The sequence below is a fragment of the Oryzias latipes genome, chromosome 13 (assembly GCF_053564925.1).
Source record: "Oryzias latipes strain Hd-rR chromosome 13, Olatipes_Hd-rR_3.1".
Lineage (NCBI taxonomy): Eukaryota > Metazoa > Chordata > Actinopteri > Beloniformes > Adrianichthyidae > Oryzias > Oryzias latipes.
Genome location: NC_136249.1, coordinates 16,957,501 through 16,969,678, shown reverse-complemented (window position 1 = coordinate 16,969,678; position 12,178 = coordinate 16,957,501). Strand labels below are relative to the sequence as shown.

The window sequence follows — 12,178 nt, the reverse complement described above, 5'->3', positions numbered from 1 at the left end:
AGTTATCGTTGTTTGAAATCCAACATATTTTACATTTTCACAAGTGCTGAGCATCTTTTTCTGACAAAGATGCCATTTTTGGAACACTGTAATTCAGAATTTACCCATAATCCAGGACAACTACTACTTTAGTTCCCTTTAGGAACATGTATACTACCTAGTCTGTCATTGTCAGACACTTTTACTGTAGAAAATTGCAATTATTCATGTTTGAAAACACCAATACTTTATGTTATCAAAAGTGTAAATCGTCTTTTTTTGAGAGATGCCATGTTTGACACACTGTAATTCAGAATTTACCCATAATCCAGGACAACAACTACTTTAGTTCCCTTTAGGAACATGTCTACTACCTAATCAGTCATTTTCAGACACTTTTACTGTAGAAATTTGCAATTATTCATTTTTGAAAACAAAAAATATTTAATTTAACACATGTACAGATCTTTTTGTGATAGAGATGACATGTTTGAAATACTGTAACAAAGTTTTTTGTTATAATCCATGATAGTAACTACGTTATTTCCCTTCAGGACCATATTGGTTATAAAGACTTTAATTTTTAGTCACTGTTTTTTTAGAAAAGTGAAAATATGCAGTTATGGAAACACAAATATTTATATTTGACCTTTTAACGTATGTTTAGCACCCATTTACACTTCTTAAAGTGACAGTTGGAAAATATACCACCTCCTGGTTTAGATAAATCAAGTGGAATAAATATTGTACAGCTACATTAAATAATGAATTGATGAGGTATTTATTCAAATATTCTAAGCACATTTTAATACTAAAATTAAATGCTATAGACCACAACAAACAGAAATTCCAAACACAAATTGTTTTGAATCATCATTTCTTTAAGATGCATTTGTGTTCTTTCCAAAGGTATAATGTAATAGATTGTAAATCAAAGTAAGACACACAAATCAATGTAAAAGATTAACATTTTTAAATTAACTATAAACAAGAGTGGAATCACAAACAATTGTCAAGTCATACAATACCACAATAATAACATATTTACATTTTTTGGCATTCTACAGGCACAAACTGCAGTTCCAGTCTCCAATTTTTGCATTGTCTATCTGTGTTTCGTCCATTTGGAGACACTGCGCATGGAACCAACTAGAACAAGTGTCGCACTGTATCTGTGAAAGAGGGAAGAAAAATGTCATTGTCAAGACATATAGCTTATGTGATGTCAACAGTATTGTTTATGCTTTACAAACATTGAGGTGTCACAACTTGGGAGTATAAAGGTGGAGCAGAACCACCTTTAATTCCAAAAACAAAGGCGTTGATGATTAGTTGTCTTAGGAAAACCGTTTCCAGATCAAAATGTTATCATGTTTAAAATCGAAGACTATCAGAAGCTAAGGAACAAACAATGATCCCTAGCAGTCAAATATTAATGTAATGTATAGTTTATTTTTTACTATTTTAAAATAAAATATACCAAAATGGAAAACTAAATTATAACTAACCCAGTCAGTTAAGGTAGGTCCAGGTCCTCGTAGTTTCACCGATGCACACAATGCGCAACTGGTTTCTGTATTGAATACTTACATGACAAAGCAGGAAATAACATGAAAAATAAGAAACAATGTTACTAATATTATTGCTATAACCAATTCAACTGTATAAAATTCAAATGTATAAAACTTTTTTATTATTATTAGGGCTGTCAAAAATAGCGTGTTAAAGGCTTTAAATAGTTGTTTGGCGTTAATTATGTTAATTTTTTAACGCACTTTAACGCATGCGCAGTGTGACGAATTATTCAGGTCAGGAAAGTCAGGGAAGTGGTTGGGAACTAGAGGTTTCCTTGATGTTTTGTCAACGCAAGTTTGCGTTGCGTTCAATAGCGAAAATATAGAAGGAGCAGAACGGCCGCATCCCCGTCTGCGCGACCGCAGGCAGGTACCTCGACGTCCCAGACAGAGGACCCGTGCGCGTGGTCGACGCGGGGCGAGGTGTAGTTGCGGCGGCACCGGGGAGCCTTCTTTTGAAAAATGTGAGAATAAAGTGTAAACACTGTACTCTGGGAGAAGGACTGGATTTGCACTGCATAGCCTGCATTTACAATGTATATTTTTTGTCTTCAAGATGCAGAGATAATAACCTCTGCATCAATGTGAAGAAGACCAAAGAGATTATCGTGGACTTAAGACAGACACCACCCTCCTCCCTTTCACATCAGAGGGGCTCTGCAGTGGAGGTGGTTTCCAGCTTCAGGTATCTGGGCATGCACATCTCAAACTACCTTACCTGGAGAACCAACACTTCCTGCCTAGTCAAGAAGGCACCTCTATTTTCTGAGGAGGCTCAGATGCGCTGGGATGGGGACTGCTGTCCTGTCCTCTTTCATCACTGTGTGGCATGGCAGCCGCTCAGTGGCAGACAGGAAAATTCTGCAACGAGTAACTAAAGCTGCTGTGGGATGCAGCCTCCAGACCACTACTGAGATCTACAAACCAGATGCAAGAAACAATCCTCCTACATTCTAAAGAATCTCTCCCCTCACACCTCTGTTCCCTCAGGAAGGAGTCTGTGGAGCATAAAGAGCAGGACCGCCAGACTACGGAACATTTTCTTCTCAGAAGCAGTTAGACTGCTAAACTCCAGAAAATCATGGTAGCAACCCTTCGTCTGTCTCTCACACAGACATCCTGAAAATCTTGTGAAATATTCTCTTCTGTGCTGAATGTATGTGGAATAATTATAGGAATTGTGCTATAAGCCATGGAAATAGTAATATATCATATTGATATGTCTCTTACTTCGAGTCATAATTGCATTGCAAACGGCTGGCCCGGGACCAGTGACACAAATGTTTTTTTTTATCCCTGTAGTGAAATGACAATAAAGAATCCAGAATCCTGAATTATTCCTTTAACCTTTGTAAACTCTATTAACCAAAGCTTACAATTTTCAACCCTTTCATGTTTTAAAAAAATATTCTTGGTAAATCAGATAACAGAATATGGTATAAGGACAGAATATGGAAGAATAATTAACAGAATATGGTATAAGGACAAGACATGACTGTTATTATTCCACATATAATACCACTTAAAAATGTATCCACTTAAAAATGAACTCAGTTCTATTTTTTAACTTTATTGACCTTTATATTCATGCTAACACATCTTATCAAGTACTTTTTAGAGCCCAGTAATTTCACCTAAAGTCATGAATTTGTTGTAAAAATTGTGTTTAATATGTGATCAATCAAGTTTTTACTAACACAGTTACTTACTTTATTTGTCTTATTTCTATGAAACATGAATTTTTTTGTATTTATATGTGGTCTTCAAACTTGCCTTTAACTCTTGAGTGCTAATATTATTATATGATTTAGGTCAACTTTATAAGCTTTTTTTGGGGCTTGCTTTCTTAAAATCTCCTAAAATATTAGTTACTTTATTCAGTAAACATTGTCACCAACACATTTTTTTAATTGCAATTGAATGCTACAAGTGTTAATAATTTAAAGAGATAATAAAATGTTGGCATTTAGTTTCATGTTTACCTGAATCTTTTCGCTGCTTCTTCAGACTCAGTCTGCTCAGTGGAGCTGTGTGCAGGGTCAACCAAATAAACTGTGCTGTTATCTGCATTCAAATACTGTCAATTGAAAGAGAGATAATATATCATTACTGATCAAATTGTTCACAAAATTGTTTTCTTTCTTCCTATCTATCAAATCAAACACTTATAGCACTTTTCATATAGAATCTAACCCAAAGTGCTTAACACCAAAACAAAAACATAAAACAAGCATAACAATACAAAAATTAAAATAAAGTTCTACTTTCCCGTCCCCACCCATAACCCACACAGAACCCCTACTTCCATTTATGCCTTTCACTCCTGAAACGATAGAGATAAACATTTGGGGAAAATGTTATTCCTCCCTACATCCTTTTACCCATCCATGCATTGATGCCATATATTAATGTATGTGTTTTTATTTTGCATGTATGTTACTGGTGTGTTCAAAATAATTACACTTTTTATTTTTTTAATTTTAATTCTAAAAGTACTACTGTACTGTTACACTCAGTGTGACCTGTGTTGTTTATTGAGATTTACAGCCAGCTAAATTCTTTTAAGCAGTCCATCCTCCAAGGAACAGACAGGTGTGGGAGTTGAACCTGATTTCCTGTTGCTCACTACAGGCAGATGGAGAATAAGGACTGCGCAAAACTAAGGTTTTTCCGGTGAGCGGGATGACTTCACTTGTTTTTAAAGTTTGTGAAGAGAGTTTTTTGGTTGCCCTGTCATTTAATGGGTTCCACTGAGAATTATTTCCCAAGAGGGCACAAAACTATCTAATATGTTGTAATAAACTAGCAGTTAATCCAGTTATCCAAAAGATTTCTCTCAACAAACAACTTTGTTTCTCATCTGGATCAGTATGTTTTTGGGCTAAACAGGGTAGATAATTACTGACTGAAGAAACCAGATCAGTTTGACAAATGCCAACCTTTACTGTGATGAAAAATCACATACAGTGCTTAAATGCATTTAACTTCACCCACGTTGAGGCACGCCTCTGTCTACAGAATGCAGCCGGGTGCTTCTCCCCATAACAGACTCTGGTCTGCGTTCACATCTGCAGACACAACCCTTCCGCACATTCACGCTGCTTTCCTCCTTCCGCCCGCTCGCACATCCAGATGGTGCTAAAGGCTACACAACAATCTTAGAGCATTATAGTTATTTTACAAAACCACAGAGAGCCGCAGCACAGGGAGAAAAGAGCCGCTGGTTGCCGACCGCTGATCTAGCGGCATGGAAATACTGAATAAATGATCCAATACAGCTAATATTCCTTTTTCTTCCCTTAATGTTAAATAAACTGACACATTTAAAAACAAAACCCTTCCTGCTTCATTATGTATCAAATCTAAAATAGAAAAATAGAACATATTATGTACATTACATTGAATAGTAATAACAACTATTAAACCTTCCTAAAGATTATTTTCGCAAAACATTCTTTTTACAAACAACTGTGTACTGTGAACAAAACTCTATTACATAAGATTTGATAAGAGGACACATTTTGAATTTAGGATTGAAGGCAGTACTTACAAGAAACTTCCAGTGTACATTGTTTATGTTGACAAAGGACACAATGGCTCTATACTGGTCAAAATTGATCTAGAAAACAAAACCTGCAATTAGCAATGCAAAGAAAAATGTATTGAATAACTATTATGAATTTTATATACAGTACACATTTGGACACACCTTCTCATTCAAAGAGAATCTGTACTGTATATGTGTGTGTGTGTGTATAAAGAAATTGAATAGAATTATATGGATTTACTTTACTGACATTCTTTAGACTGTCAAAACATTGAATGTGTTAACTTGATGAAAATGTTGAATTCATTGTTATTTTCATAAGTTTACCTTTGACAAAATCTGTCTCCTGATCTCTTCTCTCTGGCCAAAGAGAATTACTCCAGCCACATAGTGACTTAGAATGTAGATGGTGTTCCCCAGATGTAACTGACTTGTAGTTACATGAAGGAGGCTCTCAATAACCTTCATAGATGACATGGAGACATATTAGTTACTTATAGTTACTTATAATGCCATAATCGCTTATTGCTTGGCTACACTGCAAGGTTTGGTGAACACTCAAGTTTTTCTAAGACACCACTCTACACGTTTAAATCTCTGAACGAGCAGTTCTTATTTACTTTCATTTTTTTATTTTTAAATATTTCTGTAACCCTTTAGAGTAAAAAATATTGTATTTGATGCCTACATGTCCACACCACCCCTATAATAATGAAAGTACAAAACAGGACTATACAAAGAATTGCCCAAAAATATACAGCACTAAATAACATACAGTTTACATCACCACGTGTATTAATATTGGAATTTAAAATGATTTAATAGTTATTATAGTGATGCACAATTAAGGTTTTTTTTCTTCAAACAGTATAATTAGCCATTCAAATGAATAAAAAAATGTTTAAGAGTGTTATACATGCCAGTATTGAATTTACTAACTGTAAATTCAATACTACACTTAGTGGCAGTAGTATATGTGTGCTTTTAAGCAATAGGGAAATAACAGTTTAAGTATTCCTATGCAAATAACACAAACATGCTTGTTTTTATATTGAGCTACATTTCATCGTTCATAAAAAACACTTACCTCGCCTACGAGCCATTCATGGGGTTTTAGAGTTCGCAACTCGCTGTGGTGTAATGTGAAGTTGTGTCCTCTGATTTGGGAGGGTATCACAGAAACAACCACTTCTGTATCACCTTTGTCCCATAGCTTGATGAGCTGTCAATAACAAAATAAAACAAAAAGTAATATATGTATAAAAAAACTAAATTCAGACAGCTGCTATAAAATATATGGAAACTTTTAAAATGCCTTGCCAGTTGCAGGTATTGTCAGAAGAGGGTTACAGTTACTTCATGTAATTTCATGATTAAATAATGGTACAGACAAAACACATGGAAAAATATATTTTGCAGCTGCAAGTTCTACAGACCTGGGTTGACATGCCCTCTGCACTCTCAGAGATGTTTGCAAGTGGATCCCCATGTTCCATGGAGTCCGCTGCTGACAGAGCCTGAGAAGTTGTATTGCCCAGTGGTTTCTTGACAGAAAAGTGAAAATATTATTATGACTTTTGTGTTATATAGCTCTATGCTACCAAAATTCTATGACTTCTATCCTAAATCAATTTAACAGGAAATTATTTTCAGAAAATTGTATTACCACAATTTCAATAACATAAGATAATAATAAGCAATTTATTATTACATTCGTCTTTGAAACTGCACAGTTCACAATAACTTCGGGATATTGTGAACGGACTCAATGGATGTCAAATGTGCGTGTTTGTTTCAATCAGTGTTTCTGAAGATAGGGTGGTTATAGTACAGTGGTGTCCCTTACTTTGTGTTTTTTACACAATGGTCTTCAGAAAAAATATCAAATATTCCTAACTTATTGTGGACAATGTTTAGTCAAACAAACATTACCTGTGAAGGACCTTTATGTTTATGAAGTTCTGGGTCTGAATCACCCTTGTCAGGCACTTTCCTGTCTGAAGACTTCACCACTAAGGAAAATCCATTATAATATATCTCTACAAAATAGTTACCTTTTTATTGTGTTTGAAAACAAAAGGCTTGGTCAGAGGCGAGACATAAATGCCGCGTTTCCTCTGCTTTTTTTGTTTCCACCGCTCAACATCAACTCTGTGTGTCTGTAGTCAAACAAGATGAGAACATTTTTAAAAATATAAATAAATTAATAGTTATGCACCAAAGGAACTTCATAGGACTATTTTAGGTAATGATTACATTGTAATAATTCATGACATTCCCACAGTAAGCTACTTTTCATAAAGACCATGTCACCAATAAAATTCTAGTTGCTTTGTTCGATTTTCAGAAATTGTCTTGATTAAAAGTGGGCCCATTTCACTGATCTTTAGCTTAAAGACATTACAAAATAATATTAAAAGTTGAGGGCCACTTGATAGCCATTTTTATCACGGTACTGTAGCCTTAAATTTTTTTTATTACACTATGACACTTTTAATTGTTTTACCTTTCGTTTCCTCTTCAAAGAGTCCGTGTATTCTCTTAGAAGTCCCTTTAATGTGATTTTGTAGTTGTGTACAAAGTCATCCAGCCTGGTCAGTTGCCTTCTTTGAAAGCGGATCTTTTTTAAGTCCCACTGGCTTTTTTCCATTATCCCCTGTGTTTTATTGTCTTTTGTATAATTCTGGGAAAAATAAATGTTATTTACTCACCATAAATTAATTCATTTTATAAATTAAATTTTGTTAATATATTTTAGGGGATGTTTTACTTGAGTGGATTTATAAGCAGCTCTTCTGTACTTCTTGGCTAACTGATTATATATTGGACCTTGCCCATGACGTCCCAGGTCACCTAAGAGACGATTAAACATGTCAGAACTACTTTTTGTACTGAAAGATAATTAAAAGCAATATATGGACATAATAAAAAATCGAAAATACTAACCCAAGAGTAAGCCACTCCAAAGAGCAACTTGAGGTAGAAAATACTTCAGTAATGTTGGGATGAAGGTTGGGCAGAAGTAAACATTGGTCTCGCCAACAGTATCTAGTTCTGCCCTCTCAAAGATGACCTCAAAATGGTGCTGGAATGGTGTTGGTCCCACGTCATTCTATTAAAAAAAAAGAAAGAAAATCTTTAGTCAACTCACTCTCTCTCCATTGTTTTAAATGATCCATTCAGAAATTACATACCATATAGTCTTCCTCTTCAATGGTTGATATGTCAACTGCACATTGTCCACTTCTCCTCAGGGCCATCTGTGGTGACTCAAAATGTTTCTCAACATTGGCACCACTATGCAAGCTTGAAAAGACGATTGCAGCGCTGTTTACAATGCCATCTAGTTCCTGAAGTGTTTTTGCCTGTGTCATGTGGCCAAACACATGCATGGCCAGATGATAATGTTCAGGGGCACTACAAAAAGAAAAAAGGTTTATTAATATCACATGGAGGACAAATTACGTTTGCATTCTAAAATCAGAAATAATGAACACCAAACACTCACTGCTTTCTGCAAAGATCTTTAGCATTTTTCATCACATGACTGAGGCAGCGGTGCAATATTGTCATGTCGAGCGCATCCTCCTTTGCCTGTCCAGTGACTACTGTGAAATATCTGGAAATCAGTTCCTGCAGACTCAAGCCACAGAAATTGTAGGACAGTGACTGCAGAAGAACAACAGACCCATCACAAATCAGCATCACTGGTCTTTTTCTGACTTGTCTCCCATGTCTTTTAATCAAGTCAGTGACCAGTGAGCCAAGAAAGTATGTCACGGATGAAGTTGTGTGGTCACTGGTAAGATATGTGGCCACTGGGACTGGGGAGGAACCTTTGTTTGGATGCCTTACAACAACCTCGTACACATAATAGGGTGACGTTTGGCCTTTTTCTTTGCTCACAATCGAACATGTTGCATCTAAATATACGATGTCTTCCTTGCATCGGAGGAAGAACAGGTTAAGAGTCTCTTCAGTCCATAACATTACACTTTTGGGGTGCAAAATTATTTTTTGAATTACGCCATCACCACAACTTTGCTCTTCAGTAAGCATTATTTGCAAGCTGTTCATTTCATTTTGGTGTCTTCGTGTTTTTTTTCTGCTGGCCCATGACAGAGTTCTCATAACACCAGTGGTAGGCACCTGATCCCTGCATCCAAATTCTACAACACTTTCCTCTAATTTTGACATTTTTTTTAAATGAACGCTTCGTGGCAGTTTGGTCCTTAGGACATCCGCCAAGGCCTCTCTCTCGTCACCACGCACAGGCCGTCTTCTGAGCTCTTCAGAGTGGTGACAGGCTTGTTTCCCCTTGAAGATGACTGAAGCTTTGAGGGATTGCTCGTCCTCAACTCTTACATCCACCTCAACAAGACAGTCATCAAAAGAACAATGTCCAGAGCAGGAAAAAAGTGGGCCTTTTCTTGTTGAACCAATGGTTTTGACATTATGGTGTTTAAAAGAAAAGCTGCAGTAGGGATAAATAGTGGCGATTCCTTTTGCTATGACTGTTGTCCAGTTAAGTGTTTTGAAACGTCGTTTTTGTTGTTTTTTTCGAAGATTGCTCCAGTCACTTTTTTCTATGAAAAAAAAACAAGGTTGCTGTGGCAATTTGTTGATAAAATATTTTGTTTCTTCCTGTGAAGTCGAAGAATTGTCTTCTCCAGTTGTTGACGAGAACTGGGAAGAAAAGCAGAAAATTATTGTACTGAATTATGTTTTATAATGTATTAAATCCATTTCAAATATAACAATAATACAATATGTCATAAAAGTTAAAATGCACGTAGAAACTCTTGAGTTGAATATAAACAGAACTATGGTTATCTAGTGGCCAAAGTAAAAGCAAATTGACAAAAAAAATAACATTAGCAACTGCTAAAGATAGTTTACTCGAAGGTCTTATTTGCATTAAATTCAATACAGCATTTCGTAAAATACATCATGTAGTTTAAGCTTCATAACAGCGCTTCCCTTTTTTTCCTTTGTAGTTAAAATGTTTTACCTCTTCTTTGTGTTCCTCAAGTAATATTGTTGGGGGACTTTGTATATGAGGTGACGGGGTGCTTTGACCTCTGGTTTCATTCTCTGACCTTGGGCCTTTCAAGTCATCTCCAATAATTTCACAAGCAGATGCCATGAAGAGGTCATCTGCTTCAGTTGGCACATGAACTCCAGGTGTAGAAAATACCTTTTTCTGGAGAGACGTTAAATTATAAGGACTCATAATTTTACAACTGCAGATTTCAAAGTAAACACTACAACGTAACAGATTTACTGCACAATGAAAAAAATGAAGTCCAAGGCCCAAACTCTGAAAACTGACTAACAAATAAAAGAAAAGCCATTACCTTTGCATGTTTAATGTATGCTTTTTTTATCCTTGGCCGGTTAGTGGAAGAATTAGAAATGCCAAGATGTTGGCACACGTTCCCCCAAAATGTTGTCCCATGATCAGTTCCCTCAGTGGAGGCTTTGAGACTTTCTGTAGCATGAACAATTTCTTCTGAAGTGATTGAAATTGTTCTGGACTTAAAATAAAAAAAAAATTAAAAACATAACTTTGAGGGAGTTTTTATTAAAACAATACTATTGTTAACATGTTACTACTAATGGAATACATTTACAGTGACACGGTTATAAAGGTTCAAAAAGAAGGAAACTTACCTTTCCAAATGCTGAGAAGGCATATACTCTAAATGGAATAGGGCATAACAAATTTGAATGTTAATAATTTCATATACATTATTTATTTTTATATTCAAAAAAGAATTTAATCTTTTTTTATCAACTTTTTAAATGGGCATTTCAATTGAAGTTTGTCCAGTGTACACTTAAAAGTCTGGTGGAAGGCCTTTTTTTCATAGCCTTATGAAATAATGTCCATATTTGCGTTGGCTGATAAATTCCTGGATGCCATAGTTTTAATTTAATAAATACTCTTGTACAGACGGTTTAAAGCACAGTCAATTATAATTAAGTCAATCATTTATCAAAAAGTATTTAATAGCTATTAATAGTATTCATTTGCCTGTTCCCTTCTCAACCCCTGTGCCGGTTCCAAGCCCGGTTTGAGAAGGTTGCGTCAGGAAGGGCATCCGGCGTAAAACATTGCCAAGTTTACCATGCGACTTGTTCGCTGTGGCGACCCCTGATGGGAGAAGCCGAAAGAGAAAGGAATAGTATTCATTTGGCTACCATATTTTTACGACCATTAGGCACACTTAAAAGTCTTAAATTTTCTTTACTATGAACCTCCATCATAAGACTTGTCTTTCTCTCCATCCTCACAGATATATGATATAAGGTTTGTGTTAAAAGATTTCAAAGGATAACGTGACTAAACTATATTTAAAAATATAAATATATTTTATTTTAAATTATGTTTATAAAATCCAAAGTGTCGTTCAGCCAAAGTGATATTAAAAGCAACATGCTGCAAACTAGAGTCACTCAAAAAAAAAAATAATTAACTAAACTTTTAAGAATTTAAAAATAAACAAAAACAGCATCTAACCCACCATCACATATGCTTCTCCCTACTTCTCCACATAGGAGCAGCTTTTAGCATTATTTGGTGCTGTTACAGTCATAGGATAAAACTAGTTAGTGTTTTGGTACATCTGGTTACAGAAATTGTTTCTTTGAAACAAAATCAGCACAAAACGCTCCTTTATTCTTCTCATCATAACTAGTGAACCTGTAAATCCTGCTCAGTACAGCTGAAAGACACTTGTGACCATTTTATGTTAACCTGAATGTTTACCGGCCTGTTTTTAACTCTGTTATAACGTTCCTGCTGTCTCCCAACCAGAGAGAGAAACTTTTATTTTCCCCACTACATCCTTGTCCTTCTCTGTCTTCTGTTTTCTGCTCTGAGCCCCCGATTTTTTCCCCCTTTGTCTTCCCATCTAAAGCACGCTGTTACGACACGATTCAAATAAAAAAAAGAAAACAGGGCGCACCAGCGCGTCTCCGCGAGAGCGCGCATACTCGTGGAGACGCGCAGGAGTTCGCTCTCTTTACCCGAGTGGGGGGGGGGCAATCAGCTATAATAGGCGTCTGTTACTGA

General features: G+C 35.8%; 1 protein-coding gene across 2 annotated transcripts in view; it reads right to left on the bottom strand.

The window, feature by feature from the left end:
* Positions 1-162: 162 nt before the first annotated feature.
* Positions 163-12,178, bottom strand: part of LOC110014006 (uncharacterized) — a 13,039-nt gene continuing 1,023 nt past the window's right edge. Inside the window, exons 2-17 of one of the 2 annotated variants that reach the window (XM_078956525.1) lie at positions 10,774-10,801; positions 10,458-10,637; positions 10,112-10,303; positions 8,609-9,786; positions 8,295-8,517; positions 8,047-8,212; positions 7,871-7,953; positions 7,607-7,783; positions 7,155-7,259; positions 6,537-6,644; positions 6,188-6,322; positions 5,428-5,562; positions 5,104-5,172; positions 3,536-3,630; positions 1,488-1,564; positions 163-1,151 (exon numbers count right to left, since the gene is read on the bottom strand). In XM_078956525.1, the coding sequence (XP_078812651.1) occupies positions 1,492-1,564; positions 3,536-3,630; positions 5,104-5,172; positions 5,428-5,562; positions 6,188-6,322; positions 6,537-6,644; positions 7,155-7,259; positions 7,607-7,783; positions 7,871-7,953; positions 8,047-8,212; positions 8,295-8,517; positions 8,609-9,786; positions 10,112-10,303; positions 10,458-10,637; positions 10,774-10,801 (2,947 nt within the window). In that variant the 3' untranslated portion in view covers positions 163-1,151; positions 1,488-1,491. Of the gene's footprint in view, positions 1,152-1,487; positions 1,565-3,535; positions 3,631-5,103; positions 5,173-5,427; positions 5,563-6,187; positions 6,323-6,536; positions 6,645-7,154; positions 7,260-7,606; positions 7,784-7,870; positions 7,954-8,046; positions 8,268-8,294; positions 8,518-8,608; positions 9,787-10,111; positions 10,304-10,457; positions 10,638-10,773; positions 10,802-12,178 lie in introns of those variants that run through there. The other variant, XM_078956526.1, reaches the window with a different exon arrangement.